The 25,480-nt window shown below is 45.8% G+C and overlaps 1 protein-coding gene across 1 annotated transcript in view; it reads right to left on the bottom strand.

Annotated features, from left to right (window-relative positions):
* The window catches only part of LOC145352535 (sodium-dependent neutral amino acid transporter B(0)AT3-like), a 46,774-nt gene that overhangs the window by 17,935 nt on the left and 3,359 nt on the right, over positions 1–25,480 (bottom strand). The window contains 7 exon segments of the mRNA XM_080202515.1: positions 1,563–1,719; positions 4,325–4,453; positions 6,412–6,524; positions 7,611–7,721; positions 8,662–8,846; positions 17,978–18,115; positions 21,984–22,124. Of these exon segments, the coding sequence (XP_080058641.1) occupies positions 1,563–1,719; positions 4,325–4,453; positions 6,412–6,524; positions 7,611–7,721; positions 8,662–8,846; positions 17,978–18,115; positions 21,984–22,124 (974 nt within the window).

The raw sequence follows: 25,480 nt of genomic DNA, 5'->3' as shown, positions 1-25,480 counted from the left end.
CAAGATGGGAGCCTCAGGGATTAAAAGGGGAATTGGTGCACGAAATTAGCTAAGGAACAGGAAGCAACAAATAGTGATGAGTGACTGTTTTACTGATAGTATAGGATTATGCAGCACTGTTCCACGGGGTTTGGGATTAGGATCACTGCTCTTTGTGATAATTATTATTGATCTGGATTTGGGTCTACAGAGCATAATTTAGAAGTTTGCAGATGACACAAAACTCATGAACAATGAGAATGACAGTAACAGGTTTCAGGAACACACTGGTGACATGGACAGACACAAGGCAGATTCAGTTTATTGTAAAGAAGCATCCCATTTAAGACATTAAGACAAAGAAGCAGAAATTGGCCTTTGGCCCATCAATTCTGCTCCAACATTCAATGAGGTCATGATGGATCTGATATGATAATCCTCAACCCCACTTTCCCACCTTATCCCTGTGACCCTTGAATCCCTTACTGACTAAAGTTGCCTGACTGATTTTGGAACAAGAGTGAAGAGAGACAATATGAAATAAATGTTTCAATTATAAAGGGGTTCAAGGAACTGAGAAACTTGGGCTACATGTGCACAGCTCTGTGAAGATGTCAGGGAAAGTTGCAGAGGCTGTGAAAAAGGGGCAAATAGACTTATTAATACAGACATGGAGTACGAAATAAAGAGAGTTATATTAAATAAAAACAGAAAATGCTGGAAAAACGCAGCAGCCGGAATCTTATTACCACTCACGCTGGCAGGACTTTTCCAACCCACTGCAGTGAACGGATATTTGGCTGGCTGCCAAATTCTCTGACCTCGCTACAGGGGAGCATGGTGTGAATGGGATGGCATGGTACGGTGGCACAGTGGTTAGCACTGCTGCCCCAGAGCGCCAGAGCCCCGGGTTCAATTCCTAGCTTGGGACTATGTCTGTGTGGAGTTTGCACATTTTCCCCACGTCTGCGTGAATTTCCTTTGGATGCTCCGGCTTCATAGCATCATAGAAGAATCATAGAATACCTACAGTGCAGAAGGAGGCCATTTGGCCCACTGAGTCTGCACTGATCACCGTCTTTCTCAGACACTAACCCCATAACTCCATGTATTTACCCTAGCTAGCCCTCCTAACATTAAGGAGCAATTTAGCATGGCCAATCCACCTAACCCGCACAGTGTTGGGCCGTGGGAGGAAACCAGAGCACCCGGAGGAAACCCACACAGACACGGGGAGACAGCTGGGAATCGAACCTGGGTCCCTGGCACTGTGAGGCAGCAGTGCTAACCACTGTGCCAACATGGACAAATAAATAAGTGGAAAAGTTTGCCGTGGAACAGGGGAAGGGCAGGAAAGTTGGACTACCACATGCCAGTGCACTGTTGATGGATCAAACGCCTTCTTTCTACCATTCTAGGGTTCTATGATATGAACAGACCTCCCATTCTGAAATGATAGAAAACTATTCTGATCCTCTGTTCTCCTCTGCATCCTCCATCCTCTGGTCCCAGTGACTCTGACCTTATGGAACAAATTTAAAAAATAGCTAAGCTTGTCACCAATAGGAACTGAATAGCAATACCTGGTAAAGAAAGTCCTTAAGAACACAAGTCTTCAAACTCAGCGCAGAGATGCGGTCATGGTATGTAGCGTTTAGATCATCTATCCAACGAGAATAATCCTCTCTTGTGATATTTCCATCCTGAATTTCAAATTCATTTGCAATGAGCAGTATGTTCCTGTTGAGGAAATTTAACAGAAGTACAATGGTTAGGCAGCCACCGACCGCATGAACAAAATCATTTGGCAAACCTTTTATTTTGTCCATTCAGAAAGAATCACTAATAAGGTGAAATAAAATAAAGCCAGTTGCATCACTGCTTTGTTCAAAGGGGTATCTTTGTATTTAAAACGTAGCAGTCAGCAGCAGGGCTTAACGTAGCTGTGATTTTAGAGAGGAATACTGTCTTTGCCCAAAGGTAGGGAAGTCCAAAACTAGAGGACACAGGTTTAAGGTGAGAGGGGCAATTTTTTCACTCGAAGAATGGTAAGTGTCTGGAACGAGCTGCCAAAGGTAGTAATAGAAACGGGTGCAATTTTGCCTTTTAAAAAGCATTTAGACAGTTACATGGTTAAGATGGGTTTAGAGAGATATGGGCCAAACAAGGGCAATTAGGACTAGCTTAATTGCTTAAAAAAAGGCGGCATGGACAAGTTGGGCCAAAGGGCCTGTTTCCATGCTGTAAACCTCTATACTTGTCAATGATGAACTCATGGATTTTTCATTGGAGAGTTTGTAACCATCAGCAGTTGCCTTTGTCCCCAATCCCATATAGGTCTTCAGCCCTCACCAGTTCACTGCCTCCTGAACCTCTTATACCACAGCATCGCCACCATCCATTTCAAACCCATTGCTTCCATAGGATCCATCACCTAGATTCTCCGCCGACCACTCTAGCAACCTCCTTCATCCCCAACCCTCACCATCCACCACCAACAAATCCAATTACACAATAATTGCTACCCACCTCACTGACCTCTGTCATCCCCTCTGTCAAATACCTGCCAAGATTAGTGTTGCAACCCTTTTCCTCAAAATCCCTCTCTTAACATTGCCTATATTCCTCTAAAATCCTTCAGCATTTTAGCACTGCTGCCTCACAGCGCCAGGGACCCGGGTTTGATTCCGACCTTGGATCACTGTCTGTGTGGAGTTTGCACATTCTCCCCATATTTGCGTGGGTTTCCTCCGGTTGCTCCAATTTCCTCGCACTGTCCAAAGATGTGCATGTTAGGTGCATTGGCACCTTAGTGTGAGGGGGATTAGCAGGGTAAATATGTGGGATTACAGGGATTTGGTCAGTGCCGACTCGATGGGCCGAATGGCCTCCTTCTGCACTGTAGGGATTCTATGCTGCTGTCTCCCAGCTCAGTGCAAACCTCTTCCACTTGTTTATTTTTGATTCCCCTCAGTTTGTTTTGCAGTTTGCTCACAATGTCTTCATCAAGTGTCAAATACACGCTGTGTGAACTGATCTCAGTGTCTTATCTGTCCCATTCTCACTGGCCGCACTGACCCTTCCATCACCTCTTCCCTGCAATGTACACCACCCCTTCCTGTCTGAACACATTTCCTGCAATAGCTTAATGCCCCGCTCTAATACCCTCACACCGTCTTTGCCCCAAAATTGCACCATGATTCCATCTTTTCTGTTGACCTTCCACTAAAGGTGCAGCTGGTGATCTGAAAAACCCCCAAAGAACCCCTGAGAGTTTAAGAGGCCAAGAGGTCATTGACTAAGATCCTAGAGGGTGCTGGAAATGTGACATCCAGCATTTTTCTGGGGTAAGTGCAAAAGAAAATGCATTTATTGACATAGGAAGATAGAAACTATAACACACAAGTGAACACCATTCAACTTATGGTGTTTGTCCGTGGCCGATATAGAGCAGCCCAGCCTAACCCTAGTTTCCAGCTCTTGGTCCATAGCTGTTTAGATTAAGGCATTTCAGGTACGTATCCATCTATATGAGCATGGACCACAGAACCATTGAATCCCTTCACTGCAGAAAGAGCTGATTGAATTGTGGAATAGAATCACAGAGCCCCTACAGTGTGCAGAAGCAGTTGTTTTGGCCAAACATGTCTGCACTGACTCTCTGGTGTAGTATTCCACCCAGACCCTATCTGGGTGGCGCAGTGGTTAGCACTGCTGCCTCACAGTGGCAGGGACCTGGGTTCGATTCCTGGCTTGGGTCACTGTGGAATCTGCATATTCTCCCCCATGTCTGCACGTGTTTACCCCGGGTGCTCCAGTTTCCTCCCACAGTTCAAATTACATGCTGATTAGATGCATCGGCTGTGCTAAATTCTCCCTCAATGTACCTGAACAGGTGCCGAAGTGTGGCAACTAGGGGATTTTCACAGTAGCTTCATTCTCAAGCCTACTTGTGACTAACAAGTAAACTAAATAAACACTATTCCCATAACCCTATGTATTAACCCTGCTAATCCCCCCAATCTACACATCGTGGGACACTAAGGGGCAATTTAGCATGGCTAATCCACCTAATCTATATATCTTTGGACTGTGGGAGGAATCCAGAGCATCCAGAGGAAACCCATGCAGACATGGGGAGAACGTACAAACTCCAAACAGACAGTGACCCGAGGCCAGAATCGAACCCAGATCCCTGGTGCTGTGAGGCAGCAGTGCTAACCGCTGTGCCACTGTGGGAGAAAATATTTTCAGAGTAAATATACAAGGTTCTGAAGCAACACATTTTTGATTGATCTGGTATAGATGATAATTAGTGAGCATCGGTGCATTGACCCAAACTTACTTGTCTAAGCAATCCCAGTAAGCAGTCATTGCCTTAAACCCAAGAATGGAGAAGATGGGAACAGAGACAAAGACAGAGGTGATGCTGTTGATAACAGCCACGGTCACGGCATCCACCTCACAGTCATTCCTGAAAAGCAGACGAGGTTTTTTACTGAAAATAACAACTCATTTTTCTGTAAGTTGCTTTCTTTCCTTTTCTGCCTTGCTCAAGCACATGCCTGACCTAGGAATCTAAATGTCAGCATTCAGAGACCTTTCTATCCATTTAAATACCTGATCTTGCTGGCATTCCCCTGCTCCTGCTCTCCATTCTCTTCTGAACAGTAGAGGTCGCAGGTTTAGGAAGTGCTGTCAAAGATGTCTTTGACAGCAACATTGGTCAGGGCGGAGGTGTCTCGCCATTGGACGGGGCGGAGGTGGCTCACCATTGGCTGGGGCGGAGGTGGCTCACCATTGGCCATTGGCAATGGTGGCTCGCGATTGGCCAGTGACAGAGGTGGCTCACCATTGGCCATTGGCAGTGGTGGCTCACCATTGGCCAGTGGCAGAGGTGGCTCACCATTGGCCAGTGGCAGAGGTGGCTCACCATTGGCCAGTGGCAGAGGTGGATCACCATTGGCCAGTGGCAGAGGTGGCTCACCATCGACTGCCTATGGAGGTAGCTTGCCATTGGCTGGCAGCGGGATCTTCCGGTCCTGCCGAAGTCAATGGCCATTTATGTTGCTCTCCAGCCTTGCTGTCAGGGAACCCATTACAGGGTCTCACCTATGGCAGGACTGGCAAACCCACTAGTGGGAAGGGCTGGAAATCCCCAGCCATTATAAAGTAAAATTTATTTATTAGTCACAAGTAAGGCTTACATTAACACTGCAATGAAGTTACCGTGAAAATCCCCTGGTCACCATTGTCCTGCCCTGTTTGGGTCAAGGCACCTAACCAGCACGTCTTTCAGAATGTGAGAGGAAACTGAAGCACCCGGAGGCAACCCACACAGACACGGGGAGAACGTGCAGACTCCACATGGACAGTGACCCAAGCTGGGAATCGAACCCGGGTCCCTGGTGGTGTGAGGCAGCAATGCTAACCACTGTGCCACCGTGCAACCCACATCTTATTTCTGTTTGTGTGAACTTGCTGTGTGGAGATAGGCACTTCACTACTTTACAATAGTCACTACACCTTTAAGTACTTCAGTGACAGCAAAATGCATCTGCACATCCCAAGGTTGGGAAGGGTAGTACAAAAATCTATTTATATAATTTCGGAGCAGTGGTGGCATCTTGGTCAGAAGCACCAGGTCCAAGTCCCATTAAAGGACTTGACCACCATAGGAAATGTGTTCAATAATGTGGCCTAACATGTTGATTATTAACCTGTTCCTCCTCCCAATACTCCCACTGGCAGGCGGTAAGAGTGGGAGAGTTTCCTGGTCAGCCATACTGCAGAGCTAATCAGAATCATTGACCAATCCAATGGAAGCCAGTGGTCACCAACACCCTTATTGGGTATGGGACCAGAAGGAGAAGGGCATCAGTTCTATTGCCACTTAATTCTATCTTCCAACGTCTAGACAGCTTGGCGTCATCTGCCCCTTTAATTAATCCTAGTTTCTCCTTAGGTGAATATTATGAAGGCGGAGGACCTGAAAGCAGATGCGAGGCCATGGCTCCTGTGATGGGATGAACCCCACTGGGAAAGTATCTCATTTAAAATAACCCTCTGTTTATGGTGCGTCAGCCATTTTGTCTTCCTCAGTAATTCTCACACACAATGCCCCGTGTGTCAATTTATTGAAAGCTTTTCAAATTTGTACATTGTGAGATATTAGTATGTAGATATTTACCACATGTGTATGATATTACTTCACCCACTATTTTAACTGATGCCATTTTGATGGTTCTTTAAAAGTGGCAGTAAAGTAGTTTAGTGTGTACATGGTAAGCTAATGTGAGGTCATGTGATCTCCAAGTTAACTCCGGGAAGTCTTTGTACATCCCTCTACATTCTTCCTCTCTCTCTAGCCTGGGAGTCCCCTTACTAGAAAAGGTTTATTACAGAAAGTAACATCCTTACAATAATGCTTACTTCAGTGAGTTGTAGCTGGAGAACGCAATAAGTCCTCCAACGCCCAAAGACATTGAGAAAAAGACCTGGGTTGCAGCAGCCAACCACACTCTTGGCTGGCGTAAAACACTCAGCTGGAATTAAAAGGAATAAAATGAGGGCACAAATATACTTACTAGAAATAATAATCAGTTATTAATATCAGGTATTATCATAGAAATCATAGAAACCCTACAGTACAGAAAGAAGCCATATGGCCCATGGAGTCCGCACCAACCACAATCCCACCCAGGCCCTATCCCCATATCCCTACATATTTTATCCACTAATCCCTCTAACCTATGCATCTCAAGACACTAAGGGGCAATTTTAGCATGGCCAATCAACCTAACCGGCACATCTTTGGACTGTGGGAGGAAACCGGAGTACCCGGAGGAAACCCACACAGATACGAGGAGAATGTGCAAACTCCACACAGACAGTGGCCCAAGCCGGGATTTGAACCCAGCAGTGCTAACTGTGCCGCCCCTATCTGCACAGCAGCAGATGAATGGGAACTACAAGTTCCCCTCCAACTCACACATCACTCTGACTTGAAAATAATCATCAAATCCCTACAGTGTAGAAGGAGGCCATTCAGCCCGCACTGACAACAATCTCACACAAGCCCTATCCCCATAACCCCACATATTTACACTGGCAATCCCCCTGATATAAAGGGACAATTTAGTATGGCCAAACCACCTAACTGGCACAACTTTGGAGTGCGGGCAGTAACCGGGGCACCTGAAGGCAACACACACAGACACGAGGAGAACGTACAAACTCTGTGTAGACCCAAGGCTGGAATTGAACCCGGGTCTCTGGCGCTGTGAGGCAGCAGTGCTAACCACTGCGCTGCCGAGAGATGAACGGGGTGAAGTAATATAATCTAAATGCAGGTGTAGGAACAGAGAGATTCGTTTTCAGAGCCAGAGAAGTGAAATGTGTACTTAAAATGTGATGAACAGGGCAAGTTACCCCTGCATTGCAGCTAATCACATCAAAGCTGTAATGTATCAGGAAACACATTGGTGCCCACAGCTGACCACATGAGGAGTTTCGCAATGTCATCCCTTTCCGCATGGTTGGCTTTGTGGCCTCACTGAGATAGGAAGTAATTGATGATAGATAAAGCCAGGGGCAGTCCCGATGCTATGTCTGAACAGACAAATACTTACATCTGGAGTAATCAGATAGGTCAAGCCGTGAATGGCCCCGGGCAGCGTTAATCCTCGTACAAAGAAGATGAGTAGTACCAGATAAGGGAAAGTCGCAGTGAAGTAGATAGCCTGCAGTATGGAATTATATTCAAAACAGTTGATAAAGTTTTCTCAACATCAAGCCCTGAGGTTATGAAGGAGAGTCATATTGGGCTCAAAGTGTTAACTCTGTTTTTATCTGCACAGACGCAGCCAGACCTGCAGAGTTTCCCCATTGGGTTTCCATTAGTTGAGCCCCAAAGATCTTAGAATCCCTACAATGCTGAAGGAGGCCATTTGGCCCACTGAGTCTGCACTGACCACAATCCCACCCAGGCTCTATCCCCATAACCCCACATATTTACCCCACTAATCCCCTGACACAAAGAGGCAATTTACCATGGCCAATCAACCTAACCCACACATCTTTGGATTGTGGGAGGAAACTGGAACAGCCGGAGGAAACCCACGCAGGCACGGGGAGGATGTGCAGACTCTACACAGACAGTGACCCGAGGCCGGAATTGAACCGGGGTCCCTGGTGCTTTGAGGAAGCAGTGCTAACCACTGTGCCACGCAAGGATGCTCAGTTATTGCGTCTGGAAGTTAAGTCCGATATGGTGGACGGAAACCATGCTGGCTTTAGGGGTCAGTGGGTGACCACCTGACCAGCATGGGGTAGTCAGGTGCATGTACCACCTCCGGTGCCCAACTCTCCCATGCCAGTAGAAACTTGGAGTGGGGGAGGTTACCCCAGCCCTGTCCCCAACTAATGGGCTGCTGATCAAAGGGGCCCTCAGCCCAGAAGCCATTGCTAATTGGAAAGTGAATGTAGAGGCAGCCTATTTGTTGACTGCCTCCAGCCGGAGAGCGGGCAAGACCCCGAAACGACCCTGACCCCTGATGATATCTAAAGTGAGGAAGATTCTGGCTCGGTTACCACTAAGATCTAAATAGGAGCTATCCAGCTAACTATTTTTTGATCACTATTGAAGCTAGGATGCAGGATGATTTTGGTGTTAAAACTCACCTTTCCCATGCTTTCGATTCCTCTTTGAACACCGCAGTATACAATTAGCCAAGCTGCAGCAAGGCACATGACCAGCCACCATTGGTGACCATCTCCAGATACAGTAATCTCAGGACTGATATTTAAGGTTTCTCTGTACCAGAAATAATCCACCGGAGTACTCTGCTCACACTCTTTAACAAACCCTGCAAAAAAGAAATGAAATAAGTTGTATAGAATTGCCCAAAGCCAAAAGTTTTAAAATTTTATTTATTAGTCTCAAGTAAGGCTTACATTAACACTGCAATGAAGTTACTGTGAAGTTCCCCGAGGAGTGGAATTTTATGGTCCCACTCACCATGGGAATAGTAGCGGACAGGACACGGACCACTGACTTCCGGTGGGATTTTCTGCCTTTGTGGGGGGATGAGGGCAGATGGAAAATCCTGCCCAAATGTCAAAAACATTTTAAGATGAGAGCTAATTAGTGCGGGTGGTCTGGTGAAGGGTCATCCAGACTCAAGTCTTAGCTCCATCTGCTGTCACACCTGCTGAGATTTTCTGGGGTTTTTTGTGTCAAAAACAGTGCTCGGTGAATAAGGTTAAGAAGGATATGGAATTTACACCAATCTATTGTAGCTGCAACTACAGGCGAGGCTGGGAATTCTATAGCAAGTAACTCACCTTCTGACACCTCAACGCCTCCCCCCCCCCCCACCTTCCCTCCCAAAGTCTGTCCGCTATCAACAAGGCAAAAGTCAGGAGTGTAATGGAATGCTGTCTACTTGCCTGGATAAGCGCAGCTCCAACAACACTCAGGAAGCTCAACACTATCCAAGACAAAGAAATCCAATAGCCGGACACCTCATCCACCACCGTAAACATTCACCCCACCCACCATCTACCAGCGTGCAGTGACGGCAGTGTGTACCATCTATAAGATGCACCCACCAAGGCACTTTTGCCAGCACTTCCCAAACCACTACCACATGGGAACACAACCAAGTTCCCCCGTGAGTCGCATACCATCTCGACTTGGATGTCGAGATACAAGACATCTCCACTATTCCTTCACTGTTGCTGGGTCACAATCCTGGAATTCTGTTCCCCCCCCACCCCTGCAATAACAGTACTGTGGACGTACCTACACACGTGGGCTGGGATTATCCAGTGAGACCAGAAACACCCACCAAAAGCCGATGGTCTTTTGCTGCCTTGCCAGATTTTACATTCCGCTGGTGATTGGTCCCAGCAGGAAAATCCCGGTGACGGACTGCAGCGATTCAAGACTCATCACCACCTTCTCAAGGGCAACTAGGGAGGGGGAAATAATTGTTGACCTAGCCAGCGATGCCCAAATCCCAGAAAGAAAAGCACTGGACATAATGGCCACCAGCAATTAAGAGAATCTAAGTGTTTTAAATTTCACCTCTGTGAATAACCCTGGAACTGAAGTCTCACTCTTCAAATGAATTTATGAAGTTAGCTAAACATAGATTTCAATCATATAAGGGGATAAGGATGAAACAATGAAAGGATGCTCTCGCTCTGAAGCCTGTTCCCCTTACTGACGTGCTCCATTGCCACTGTATCCTCCATCCAACCCATTTAAAACCCATGAATGAAGAGATCAGTCAAAGCAGACCTTCAGTAAAAATCTCCACAAGACTCCCTCAAGCCATCAAGTGATGAACAAATCCCATGTTTTTTATTTCAACACTTAACATTTTCTTGGTTCCAACTGCATGGGGTTATTCTGTGCAGAACATCATCGATTTCCCTTACGTCACCAAGCTTTAATCCAGAAACTCAGCTAATACTCTGGGTTCCCGGGTTCAAATCCCACCACAGCAAATGGTGCAATTTGAATTCAATGAAAAAAATCTGGAATTAAGAATCTACTGATGACCGTGAAACCATTTTTGATTGTCAGAAAAGCCAATCTGGTTCACAAGAGATACATTATTCCAAGAAGGAAACAGGTGTAATCTTTGGAAATTATCCATACACTGGGAAAAATCTGCCATTACCAGAGCTTCACCAAAGGTTTGCCAGATTCTTTCAACCTCCTTGTTTGCAAACGCAGATTGAATTGAATAATCTGCTTAAGTCTACACTACATTGGTCATTTATTGTTAGTTGCCCTGGATAGGTCCCTTCCTCGTCCTGTTTAAACATGTTCAAATCTGTGTGTCCTTGCTTCAGGCTAGAGTTCTAAGATTCGAACTGGGAGTTGGCATTGAGCAGGCAGGACACAGCGATCCCCGAAATTCTCTCACCTCCCGCAACCCCCTCCCCCGTCCCCAACCACCTCCAGCCTCACTTGCCAGTTGAACTCTCAAAATTGGTGGGAAATAGCAGTTGTTGATGGACAGAGTTTTGGGAATAATGTCTGGTAACCCCCTAGTGAACCCCCTGGAACCCACTATTCCAGATCAGGGAATCCGGAGGATTTCATGATCAGGAAGAGGGAGGGTTGATCCTGGAGCCAGGAGAAGCTCAACTCTACTTGTGAGGGACCAGAGGAACATTCCTGCAGCTTCCAGTATTGTAAGAAAGAAAGATAAATAAAATAAGGATTGACGGTCACCAGATAGCACAGAATTAGAATATTCTCAAGAAGGGAGATATCTACCCAAGGCTTTTCATCTTACACTCACCAGAAGTTGTATATTCCTATAGTATAAATCATAGTGATTGTCTGAAATTTGGTATTCTTGTCATGATGAGTTCAAGGTGAAAAGCTTCAGCAACCTGTCTCTCAATGAAACAATGAACATCTTTGGAGCTTTGCTGACCTCGGCAGCTGCTTATCACTATCTGCATCTGGTGGGATGACCACAATAATGTCACCACCATCGCTGTCGGTGTCCCATTCAGTCATCTACCAACATATCTGAAGGAGAGGCCCCAATCTGTTTGAGCTGGGTGGTCTTACTACCGACTCAGAAGAGAGCAGCTGAAAAGAGGAAAAGGTGGGAATGAAGCAGGACATTGTCAATCCTGGAAAATATGCCCAGCCAGATTCTACGGAGCGGGTATGGGTTAATATCTCCCTAGAATCATCACATGAGCATCTTACATAATAAACCAAATACGTTACATTTGTATTATATTTAGATAAACTTTTAGTTCATGCGATGTACCAAGAGGTTTGCTGTGTGGAGTTCAGTTCTATGTCTTCATAGGAACAACACCGACATCACCAACATATGGGGAGATGATGGCTAGTGGTATTATCACTAGACTATTAATCCAGAAACTCAGTTAATATTCTGGGGACCCAGGTTCGAATCCCGCCACGGCAGATGGTGGAATTTGAATTCAATAAAAAATATCTGGAATTAAGAATCTACTGATGACCATGAAACTATTGTTGGAAAAGCCCCCCTGGTTCACTAATGTCCTTTAGGGAAGGAAATCTGCCATCCTTACCTGGTCTGGCCTACATGTGACCCCAGAGCCACAGCAATGTGGTTGACTCTCAACTGCCTTTTGAAATGGCCTAGCAAACCATTCAGTTGAGGGCAATTAGGGATAGGCAATAAATACTGGCCAGCCACACGATACCCTTGTCCCACAAATTAATGAAAAAAACTATTTTCTAGCCTCCCTGCAGCATGTTACACATGGCAGGAGGCAGCATGCTGTTCATCTGTGGTGAGATCTTCTGGTCCTGCTGCAGTCAATGGGATTTCCCACTGAATCCACCCCACACCACTGGGAAATCCATAGCAGGGTGCGCCACCTACAGGACCGGAAGACCCCGCCAGCGTGAACAGCTAGAAAGTTCTGGCCTATACACTTGCTATGAGTCAATGCAATTTACCCCTTGGAGGCCTTATTCTAACTCTGTGTGAGTGACTGGGTTTTATGTGAGTCCTCGGTGCCGGAGACAAGCGAAAGAAGGCCGGATAAAACTGGGAGGCAACAGTAACGGGATATGATGCAGAGAGAGAGCCCCAGAATATACATTAGAATGTGTAGAAATTCCAATTACCATGATGGGTGCCTTCTTACTGGTCATTTGCACCTTGCTGCCTCTGCAAGCAAGGATGATGGCTGGTGATAATACTACTCGCCATCGCCTTCCTATATGTTGGTGCTGCCGGTGTTCTTCCTATGAAGACATAGAACTGAACTCCATGCAGCAAACCTCTTGGTGTATCACATGAACTAAAAGTTTATCTAAATATAATACAAATGTAGCATATTTGGTTTATTATGTAAGATGCTCATGTAATGATTATAGGGAGATATTAACCCATACCCGCTCTGTAAAATCTGGCTGAGTATATTTTCCAGGACTGACAATGTCCTGCTTCATTCCCACCTTTTCCTCTTTTCACCGGCTCTCAGCCAAGTCTCCATTCACTACAGCAGGAGCAGAGAAACCGGCTGGCATGAATGGCTGGAAGATTCTTCCTGTTGAATGGATATAACACAAAACCAGCCCATAATATCACCACCCAATAATATCACCACCCAATAATATCACCACCCAATAATATCACCATCCCATAATATCACCACCCAATAATATCACCACCCAATATTATCACCACCCAATAATATCACCACCCAATAATATCACCACCCAATAATATCACCACCCAATAATATCACCACCCAATAATATCACCATCCCATAATATCACCACCCAATAATATCACCACCCAATATTATCACCACCCAGTAATATCACCACCCAATAATATCACCACCCAATAATATCACCACCCAATAATATCACCATCCCATAATATCACCACCCAATAATATCACCACCCAATATTATCACCACCCAATAATATCACCACCCAATAATATCACCACCCAATAATATCACCATCCCATAATATCACCACCCAATAATATCACCACCCAATAATATCACCACCCAAGCTGTGCTGCTGTAACTGAATAAAGTCCCAAACCAAAGTGGAATTTATGGCGCTGATCTAAGATTAAGAACTTCCTCTTCATTGCGTTTATCTAATGTTTTAAATGATCAGAATGGGTCTACTCAGCGTTCTGTTATCAGTAAAACAGAATGTGATAAATTCCAACAATCTAGAAGGGAACTTCTGGCAGGCACCTGCACATCCAAGTTAGTCAACCTGCCAAGCTATAGCCAGCCATGTAACTGGCAGCAGCGACCAGGTACCCACGTAGCCTTCAGGCCAACACCAGCAGAAGATCATGCCGCCCACCACCCTCCCTCTCCTGCTTTGGCCAGCTTTCCAAAGCTACATTCTGAATCATAGAATCCCTACAGTGCAGAAGGAGGCCATTCAGCCCATTGAGGCTGCACTGTCTCTCTGACAGTGTACCCTACCCAGGCTCTTTCCCCAACCCTATCCCCACGCACTTACTGTGGCTAATCCATTTAACCTGACGAAGGGGCAGTTCTTTGAAAGCTTATGCCAGCAAATAAACCTGTTGGACTTTAACCTGGTGTTGTGAGACTTCTTACTGCGCTAATCCATTTAACCCACACATCTTGGGACACTAAGGGGCAATTTAGCTTGGCCAATCCACCTAACCTGCACATCTTGGAGGGTGGAATGATGGTACAGTGCCTCACAGCGCCAAGGACCAGTGTTCGATTCCTGGCTTGGGTGACTGTCTGTGTGGACTTTCCAAGTTCTACCCATGTTTAAGTGGGTAGAACTTGGAAAGTCCAATTTCCTCCCACAGTCCAAATTTAAAGTTTATTCGTTATTGTCACAAGTTAGGCTTACATTAACACATCACTAAAATTACTGTGAAAATCCCCTGGCTGCCACACTCCAGCACCTGTTCATATACACTGAAGGAGAATTTAGTTTGGCCAATGGGAGGAAACCCACGCAGATACAGGAAAGAACATGCACAAACAGTGACCCAAGCCAGGAATCGAACCCTGCTCCTTGGCACTGTGAGGCAGCAGTGCTAACCACTGTGCACTGTTCCACCCTCCAAGATGTGTAGGTTAGATAGATTAGCCAAGCTAAGTTGCCCTTTAGCGTCCCAAGATATGTGGGTTGGATCGATTAGCCATGGTAAGAGTGTGGGGTTATGGGGTAGGGTTGGGAAAGTCTCTGGGTAAGATACACTGTCAGAGAGATATTGCAGCCTCAATGGGCTGAATGGCTTCCTTTTGCACTGTAGGGATTCTATGATTCAGAATGTAGCTTTGGAGAGCTGGCCAAAGCAAGGGCAGGAGAATCATGGGTGACACAAAACACTTGTGTTCTACAGTAAACTTCTTAGTTAATATAAGTTGAGATATAAGACTGTCTTGATTCTGTTGCTAAACCTGGAGAAGGCAGTGGAGTAGTGGGCACATCAGTGGACTAGTAATCTAGAAGCCCAGGCTGATGCTCTGGGCGACATGGGTTCAAATCCCACCTTGGCAGCTGGTGGGATTTAAATTTGATGAGTAAATCTGGAATGGAAAAGTTATTCTCAGTAATTAACTTTCATCAATTGTTGGAAAAACCCATCATCTGGGGAGGAAATCTGCCATCCTTACCTGGTCTGGCCTACGTGTGACTCTAGAGCCACAGCAACGTGGTTGTCTCTCAGCTACCCTCTGAAATGGCCAAGCAAGCCACTCATTTCAAGGGCATCTAGGGATGGGGCAATAAATGCTGGCCCAGCCAGTGATGCTCACAACCCATGAAAGAAAGAGAAAGCTCTCAGAATTGTTACTGAAGTGGCCAAGTTCAGCATTAGTTTCCAAACAATTTGAGCGTAAGGGGCCATGATGATGTGGTATAGAGCCGGAATGTTCTGGACAGGCTGTGGAGGCAGCAGCAGTCAGCCTGAGGCCCACTGACTTCCAACGGGATCTAAGCTCTCAACGAGAAGCGGGATCAGAAAATCCCAGCCTGGATCTTTTCCATAAATGGGACACCGAGGGGCAACTTAGCAGGACCAATCTAATTTCTAGGTTTAAGTTAAGAAGGGGAAGAATTAAATGGGAACCTGAGGAGCAACTTTTTTACACAGAGGGTGATACGTGTGTGGAATGAACTCCGGAGGAAGTGGTTAAGGCAGGGACATTGACAACTTTGAAAAGGCATTTGGATAGATATATGATTTAGAGAGCTATGGGCCAAATGCAGGCAAATGGGGTTAGCTTAGATGGGATTTTTCATAGAATCATAGAATCCTACAATGCAGACAGAGGCCATTTGGCCCATCAAGTCTGCACCGACCACAACCTCACCCAGACCCTAAGCCCATGCATTTACCCTATCTAATCCCCCTGACACTAAGGGGCAATTTATCACGGCCAATGCACCCAACCAGCTCATCTTTGGGCTGTAGGAGGAAACCGGAGCACTCACAGGAAACCCACGCAGACACGGAGAGAATGTGCAAACTCCACACAAACAGTGATCCAAGCCAGGAACTGAACTCGGGTTCCTGACGCTGTGAGGCAGTAGTGCCAACCGCTGTGCCACCGTGTCGCCCCTTTTGGTTGGCACAGACCAGTTTGGGCCGAAGGGCCTGCCTCCGTCTCTAGATTCTATGATTCTGAATCATCCTGCTCCACACCTGAGGCGGATAGCTGGGGAACATTTAAACTTTCAAGGAGCAAAGTGACAGGTAATTGTGCCAAGCCAATGAAAATGTTAGCTGGCAGTGCTGTAAACAATTACTTCCTGGGGAGTCTTAGGCACAGCACGGGGTTAAGGCCCTTCTCCATTAACCTTTGGGATCTGATTTTAATTTCAGTTTGAACTCCTGCCAGGAAAGGCACTTCTTTGGTGGTTGAGGAGGTTAATTGTGCAGTAACTTTGGTTCGCCACACCCAATACTTTGTGAATGTTCTTAGCACAGCATTTAAACATCAGTACGTCAGCATCAAATAGGCTCTCACAAATCACCATTGATTTATTGGAGGGAGTCTTAGTCCTGCTTTTGCCCTGAGGAAGGACTAAGGTGGTAAGTAACACCCTGAGAGAAGGGCTTCAATCCAACAGAATCAAGTGGATTCCCACTCACTTAGCTCCATAACTGATATTCAAGTCAGCCCTGAGAGCAGCTGAGTCTCCGACCCACACACCCTCCAAAGTATTAAAAAGGAGGCATGGATGGACCTAAGGTGGCACGGTGGTTAGCACCGCTGCCTCACAGCTCCAGGGACCCGGATTCAAACCCCGGCTCGGGTCATTGTCTGTGCGGAGTTCGCACATTCTCCCCATGCCTGTGTGGGTTTCCTCCGGGTGCTCCGGTTTCCTCCCACAGCCAAAGGTGTGCAAGTTAGGTGGATTGGCCACAGGAAATCGCCCCTTAGTGTTCCATGGTACGTAGGTTAGATGGATTAGCCATGGGAGGTGTGTGGGGTGAGGGAGAGAGCCTGAGCAAGATACTCTGTCGGAGAGAGTCGATGCAGACCCGATGGGCCAAATGGCCTCTTCTGCATTGTAGGGATTCTATGATGGGCTCCATCTCATTTTCAGTCTGAAGGTTATATTCAATGCCCTGACATTAGTTTGCCAGAGGAACTTGTCAGGAAAATGACACTGGGAGGTTCTACAGGTCGGAGGGGATTTAATAGAGCCACACATTTTGGCACGGTTTATTCAATTGGGGCATTCATGGGACAGTTGGACTACTATCTAAAATGGAAGAATGTACAGGGTTATCTGGATGAGTATATGGGGTTTAATGAGATTGAGGGTTATAGATAGGTCTGTAGGTTGGTAGGTGTTGATGTGATCGGTGCAACTCGTGGGCCGAAGGGCCTGTTTGTGCTGTAGTGTTCTATGTTCTATATATATTTCGGCCGGGGTTGCCCTTCCCCTGTGCTAAAGTCAAGGACGAGCCTGCGTTCCTTGTTCTGCTTACCCTGCAAACATTCTGTGGACACCAACTCAGGGATTCCAAGTTGCTACAGCAACGTACACTTCTACACGCAGTTTGTGGTACGGAGCTTTGGATAATGATGGTAGCGGCTCCAACATTCTTTCCCTCATACGGCTGGCCAAGAATCTCTCTCAATCTTAGTGCCTGCCATTGCGTACCGACCAACTCGAGAACAGCTTCTTCCCTGCTGCCGTCAGACTTGTGAATGGGCCTACCTCATATTAAGTTGATCTTTCTCCATACCCCAGCTATGACCGTAACGTTACATTCTGCACCCTCTCCTTTCCTAAGTACTCTATGAACGGTATGCTTTGTATAGTGCACAAAAAAACAATACTTTTCACTGTATCTCACTACATGCGACAATAATAAATCAGATCAAATCAATGTCAAAGGCGCCTTTCCCCCGAATAGCTACAAAATATCAAAGTGCCACATCACTAGATAATTGATGAAATGTTTCTCCATTTTAACCTGTTTTATTGTTGTTTAAAGGGCAGTTTTTCCATGGCAACGGTTCCTCGAATGAATGAAATAAGTACCAGAGAATCCAGGCCAGGATGACATTGTAATACAGCCCCACCATGACTGAAACCAGCATGGAGGCAATACCTGCAACACATGGAATTCACAGAAAAATGGTCAAAAGGATTGCACGAGTTTCTGAAATGATTTGCACCGAGCTGCAGTGACCACGATGTTGGAATTGGAGACTCAGGGCCTGAAACGGGCACGAAAACTTGGTAAGTTTGGGCGTGAGGCGATGAGAGCGATCCGCGCTGGCGTCTGCGCAGATGGCTGCAATCCGAGACGGGCACAACGTCAACTTAAATGCATTTACATTGAATAAATGGGCTGCCTGCCCACCTGTATCAGCATTTCCCCCTTTACCATCGCGTTCGCCCACCCAGATTCAGCGCAAAACGGATACGCTCGGCAAAGATCTGTTTCGGGTGCCCCAGCTTCTGAAGAGTTAAGTTCAGAACTTCCAACTGCCCTCAGACTCAGATCGGTGGTGGTGGTGGGGGAGGAGGGGTGGTGGGGGGGGGGGGGGGGTGGGGGGATGTTAGGACGCAGGCCAGATCATTCTCTGGTGAAGGGAGGTAGGGAGGAGGGAGGCCCCATTGTTTGCTGGGGGAAGGAAGAGGGAGACGGGTCAGATGTGTTCCTGGTTGGGGGAGGGGGAAGAGAGAGGCCCGATCATTCTCTGGTGAGGGAGGGAGGGAGGGAGGGAGGCCAAATGGATCTCTGGTGGGGTGGGGTAGGGGCAGGGGAGGACCACTGCCACTCCACGGGCAATTGGTACGGGAGAATGGGGGCAGGGGGTTGTGATTGGTCTGGGTAGCGGGGGGGGGTGGTGAATGAGGGGGACAGTTATGTTGTGGGGGTGGTGTGATGCTTGTGGGGGCCATCGTTCCTGCTTTTTGCTCGTGGGTCGCTTTACCCACTTTTTGTGGCCCATGTGTAAGCATTTTTCCAAATATTTTTTCACTGCGCATGTGCGGTTCAAAGTTCCGATCGGAATTGCAGTGTTTCAGGAGCGATAATCCCCGTCCACAGCACGATTCAGACTCATGGCTTTTTTTTTTCAGGCTAAGTGCATATGGGGGCGCCTGAGAACAGGTTTCCAAGTCAGATCTGAATCGTGCCCAGATTCAGCACTTAGAAGGGCCCTTAAAGTCCAAGCGTAAACTTCCAGGAGCATTTGTTGCTCTTGACATGGTGAGAAAGGCTGCAATTTAGAAACATGGGGGTAAATTCTCTGGCCCTGTCCGCCAACGGGAGTCGTCACAGGCAGGACGGAAAAAATAAGACCGACTGTTGACCTCAGGTGGGAAATTGTGGTTTCAGGAAGGGCAAGATCAGAAAATCCCACCCCATTTGGGTTTCCACCTCACTCTCGTGGCTGTTTTGTTAAGAGAATATATACTAGTGGTCAGTTGATGCCTACTTAATATTTTTATGTATTCATTTACTTATTTATTCGTACCAATTCACCTAACATTCATGTCTTTTAGACTGTGGGAGGAAACAGGGGTACCCGAATGAAACCCATGCAGACATGGGGAGGATGTGCAGACTCTGCACTGACCGTGACCCAAGGCCAGAATTGAACCCAGGACCCTGACGTTGTGAGGCGGCAACGTTCTCCATTGTGTACGTTTGCTAATATTTTAAACTACGGATGGGATTTTACAGCCCTTTGAGTCATGCTGATTTTCCATTCCCACTGAAGGTGACCCACCCCGCGGTGGGTTCCCTGGTGGCGGGATCGCGGGCCATGCAAAATGCCGCAGACATTGGCATGATCGGAAAATCCTGCCGGACACTGAGCGTGGATCGCTGGAAAATCCCACTTAACATCTTTTTTTAATTCCCTTGTGACCTTGCGGACACAGCTCACCAGGCTGGAATTTGGTGCCCGTTGTTCTTGAACTAAGTGGTTCACGAGGTAGTTAAAAGTAGGCCTGGCCCAGGGAGGATGGCAGATTTCCTTCCCCAATAGTGCACAAGTGAACCAATTAGATATTTTATGACATTTGGTGATCATCGTAATTGAGTCTGGCTTTCAATTACTGATTTTATGAATTGAATCTAAATTCCATCAATTGCCATTGTGGGATTTGAATCCAAGCTGCCAATGGAAGCTAGGCCTCTGGATTGCTATTCTAATGACATTGCCACTACGCTGCTGTCTTCCCCGATTTACTTTTATTCATTCGCGGGACATGGGCGTTGCTGGCTGGCCAGCATTTATTGCCCATACCTAATTGCCTGAGGGCAGCTGAGAGTCAACCACATTGCTGTGACTCTGGAGTCACTTGTAGGTCAGACCAGGTAAGGATGGCAGATTTCCTTCTCTGATGGACATTAGTGAACCAGATGGGTTTTTCCAACAATCAACAATGGTTTCATCGTCATCAGTAGATTCTTAATTCCAGATTTATTTTTAAAAGTGAATTCAAATTTCACCATCTGCCGTGGTGGGATTCAAACACAGGTCCCCAGAACATCAGCTGAGTTTCTGCATTAATAATCGAGTGATAATGTCACTAGGCCATTGCCTCCCTTGCATTAATTAGTATACAACTTCAACTGGTGTCAACTGTGATGAATGGGTCGTTAAGAAATGTATTTGTGTCATGGTTCTTGTGCAGAATTTTTTTTAGAAGTTAGTCCTATTCACCCAGTGCCACTTTGTAACTGGTAGACCCTTTTGATTCTGCAGAAGCATAGTTGATCTTAATTGCTAGAATATCTGTTATCTGGGCTAATGTGTTTCTGTTACTTTAATGTTTTTCCCTGGGATTTTTCAGAGTGGGGTTTCATTAGGTTGATTGATGGAAGAATCATATGACTGGGTGGGGCTAGGTTCACAGAGAGAAACAACCCAGTTGCTGCTTGGGATCTCGAATAAGAAGTAGCTATCTGTCTCTCTCTGGAGATTGTAGTCTTGGACCTGCAAGAAAATAGGTCTTTTTCTCTGGAGTTCTGCTGTTTGAAGATACATATTTTTCTGGAGGCTGTTGTGTGGGAGTCAGAAGGCAGGTGTCTTTCTGTATATCTGCCCAGAGGGGTCAAAAGACTGGAAACTCAGCACTCCTGTGAACGTGTCTGTTTTTTGTGCCAACTGATCTTGAAGAGGAGTTTGTGTCTGTAGGGGTATTGCTTAAATTGGAACTATAGAGATAGTTAGTTGTTAAGAATTATACCTTGTCATGCTTAAGTATTTCAATTAGTAAAATTTATGCTTTATTCTTTTTGTTATACTTTAACTGTGTTATTAAATAAAGTTTGTTTTGATATAAGTTTCCTAGTGGATCAATTGAATCATATCTGAAGCAAAACACCTAATCTCACATTAATGGCAAAATCAGAAAAGTTGGGGTCTAAATTTATTTATTAGTGCCACAAGTAGGCTTACTTTAACACTGCAATGAAGTTACTGTGAAAATCCCCTAGTCTTTGGTGCTGTGAGGCATCAGTGCCAACCACAGTGCCACCAAGCCTAGGCTAATTTTATAATATACCTTGGAGTTTCTGATCTGGTCTCTAGCACAAAAAACAACTTTGTATAAAATGGACTCCTTCAAATGACTCCTTCTTTATGGAGTTCCCATATTCTCCTGTCTGTGTGGGTTTCATCCGGGCACTCAGACACGTGCGGATTAGGTTTATTGGCCGTGGTAAATTGTCCCTTAGTGTCAGCGGAATTAGGAGGGTAAATGTGTGGGATAATGGGGATGGGACCTGGGTGGGATTGTTGTCAGTGCAGGCTCGATGGGCCAAATGGCCTCCTTCTGCGTTGTAGAATATATGAAATCAAAGGGCCATCTCCAAATTTGCAACACCAACTATGAGGTCAGCTAACTTGTCAGATTTGAGTATCTTGGAATTACCAGTGCAACCTATTTGGGGGGCATTTGTCAAATAAAAGAAATACTTAGTTTCTCTTTAAATGTTAGAAGCAGGATCTTACCAACTCCTCCGAGGTAAGGAGAAATGGAATTCCAGACACCAACACTACCTCTCCGGAGACGCTGCCCAATGGCTAGTTCCAGGTGGAGAAGTGGGATACCCTCAAAGATCAGCGCAACGAAATACGGAATTAAAAAGGCTCCTGTAATCACAAACAGTACGGAGGAACTTCCATCAGCTTTTCAATTTACCTTCCATTTCTCTCTGCAATCCTTCAAACATTGTTCCTTTTTTGAGATTTCTCATTCACCATTTTCGCCACGGGAAGGATTTGGAGGGAAGAATAGTTTTTAAGTGTGTTTGAAAGCAAAGTGTGTTTCCACAAGTTAAAAAGAATCTCTACAATACAGAAGGAGGCCATTCAGCCCATGGAGTCTGTACCCACCCCACCCAAGTCCTATTCCTGTAACCCCACACACATTTATGCTGCTAATCCCCCTGACATTAGAGTCAATTTAGTATGGCCAATCAATCTAACCCGCATATCTTTGGATTGTGGGAGGAAACCGGAGCACCCGGAGAAAACCCATGCAGACATGAGGAAAATGTGCAAACTCCACTCAGACAGTGATCTGAGGCCAGAATTGAACCTGGGTCCCTGGAGCTGTGAGGCAGCATTGCTAACCACTGTACCACCGAGCCGCCCGTAAGACTCAAAAAACAGTAAGTGATGATAAAGCTAATGAACTCTGAGTTGACATGGTTTACTTAGCGACTGTAAATAACGATGGGCATTTTCTTAGCCTGTTTTCATTGTGGATGAACTCCCCAGGCCATTTGTTAAGATCCACTTTGGCTCCCAGTGGAGAGGTATTTACACAAAACAGATTCAGTCAGGCTATTAAAATAGAATGCCTTGAGGATTGTCATTTTCAGAATAAGAACAAAAACAGAAAGCGCTGGAAAAACTCAGCAGGTTCTGACAGCGTCTGTGGACAGAGAATAGAGTCGACATTTTGAATCTGGATGACTCTTCATCAGAGCTGAAGACGAAGAAAATTAGACAAGATTTATACTGTGAGAGTGAGGGGGGTTGGGGGTGGTTGGAGGTGGCTGTGATTAATAGAAATGCCATAGACATTAAGACAAAGGGAATGTATATGGTGATAATAAAGGCTGAGAATGGTGCTAATAGCGTCCATTAAGAAATCAGACTTTGTGAATGGCAAAGGTACAGAATGTTAAAGGTCAACTTGAGGAATGTAGCAGTGGACCCTAATGGGGTCCATATTACCCATTTTAATAGGTACCTGTGACACACATCCAGAAGCCAGGCTCCTGTTATGTTTTAACACTGGTATTTTTCAAAGATTAACAATATACATGTAGGTATAGAAAAAAACACAACATGGCAAAATTTGTGGATGATACTAAGATAGGTGGGAAAGCAGGCAGTGAAGAGATTTTACAGATGGACATGGACAGGCTCGGAGACTGGGCCAAAAATTAGCAGTTGGAGTTTAATGTGGACAAGTGTGAGATTATCCATTTTGGCAGGAGAAATGGAAAGGCAAATTATTATTTAAATGTAGAGCAGATTCGAAATGTGCCTGGCAGAGGGATCTGGGTGTCTGTGTTTAAGAGTCGCAGAAAGTAAGTATGCAGGTACAGCATGTAATAAAAAAAGGCAAATGGGATGTTGGCATTTATTGCAAAGGGACTGGAGTATAAAGGTGGAGAGATATTGCTGTAATTGTACAGGGTGTTGGTGAGACCACATCTGGAGTATTGTGTCCAGTTTTGATCTCCTTATTTGAGGAAGGATGTGGTGGCATTGGAGGCAGTTCAGAGGAGGTTCACCAGATTGACTCCAGGGATGAAAGGGTTGACGTACGAGGAGAAATTGGGTTTATACTTGCTAGAGTTTAGGAGGCTGAGAGGGGATCTGATCGAGGTATATAAAATTTTAAAAGGGATTGATGAAGTAAAAGTAGACCAAATGTTTCCTCTTATGGGGCAATCTCAAACAAGAGGTCACAGGGTATAGGCTGAGAGGCGGTAGATTTAAAACTGAGATGAGGGGGAGCTCCTTCTTCTCAGTTTTAAATCTGTGGAACTTGCTGCCCCCATAGCGTGGCAGAGTCTGAATTGTTTCAAGAAGGAGAGAGGTATATTTCTAATAAAAAACGGGATGAGGGGGTATGGGGAACAGGTGGGAAGGTGGATTTGAGACCAGGGAGAGATCAGCCATGATCTGATCGAATGATGGAGCAGACTTGAAGGGCTCCTAATTCCTATGTCCCAGTGCTTCTATGAAGTGAGTTAACATTGCAGCTTCAGTTTATTTACTTCAGCAGCCAAACTAACAACAACATGGAGTCTGCAATCCCATCATGCACTGGCTTGCGAGGCTAAATGCGGTACGTAACAGATGCACTGCTGGTGAAGTCAGACAGGGCACTAAATGCCTTGTTTCTTTTAATTGGTGAAAGCGATAAAGCGAAGTGGGTTAAAACTTAGCCTCACTGAGTAGAACTGAATTAATATTTTACAATGTTGGACCCAAAAGGAAGATGTGTTCCCTCTCCCCCTCCTTTCAAGACAGTAAATGTGCTGGAAATGAATCAGAATCAACACCTTTGTGTGGGTGACATAGTGGCACAGTGGTTAGCATTACTGCCTCACAGCACCAGGGATCTGGGTTCGATCCCTGGCTTGGGTCACTGGCTGTGTGGAGTTTGCACATTCTCCCCGTGTCTGTGTGGGCTTCTTCCAGGTGCTCTGGTTTCCTCTCACATTCTGAAAGATGTGATAGTTAGATGTACTGACCTGAACAGGCGCCAGAATGTGGCGATTGGAGGATTTTTACAGTACCTTCGTTGCAGTGTTAATGTAGCCTTACTTGTGACTACGTTAAGCATCTTACAATCTATTAAGCCAGTCATGCCTTTTAAAGATCTTCCATTGTGTTGTAGATGTGAAGAGGAGTTCATGGTTCCCCTTCACCACTCCACCAATGGCTGAACTCCCTATTTGGCTAATGGAGGTGTCAGATCAGTAGGCATTTTGGACAGAGTACAGGAAATGTTTTGATTCAGGTCATGTGGATGAGGAAACATGGGCAGGCCACTAGCCCCCCTGCTCTAAGGATAACACCGCAATGACTACTGGAACAGGCAGAGGGGGCTGTTGTTCAACATCTCGGTGCAACAGTGTCCTCATGGGGGAGGAGGGTCGGATCACTCAGTTGGCAATTGTGTGGTTCTAATTAATACGGGGGAGGAAATGGCCTAGTGGTATTATCGCTAGACAATTAATCCAGTTGAAGTTCTGGGGACCGGGGTTCAAATCCTGCCACGGCAGATGCTGGAATTGGAATTCAATAATTAAAAAAAGATCTGGAGTTAAGAATCTACTGATGACTATTTGTCAGAAAATCGCATTTGGTTCAATAGTGTCATTTAGAGAAGGAAATCAGCCATCCTTACCTGGTTTGTCCTACATGTGACTCCAGAGCCACAGCAATGTGGTTGACTCTCAACTGCCGTCTGAAATGGC

Source organism: Carcharhinus amblyrhynchos, chromosome 2 (assembly GCF_965287045.1).
Source record: "Carcharhinus amblyrhynchos chromosome 2, sCarAmb.v2.hapA, whole genome shotgun sequence".
NCBI lineage: Eukaryota > Metazoa > Chordata > Chondrichthyes > Carcharhiniformes > Carcharhinidae > Carcharhinus > Carcharhinus amblyrhynchos.
Note: the sequence above shows the minus strand (reverse complement) of the source record. Positions and strands in the feature narration are given on the sequence as shown.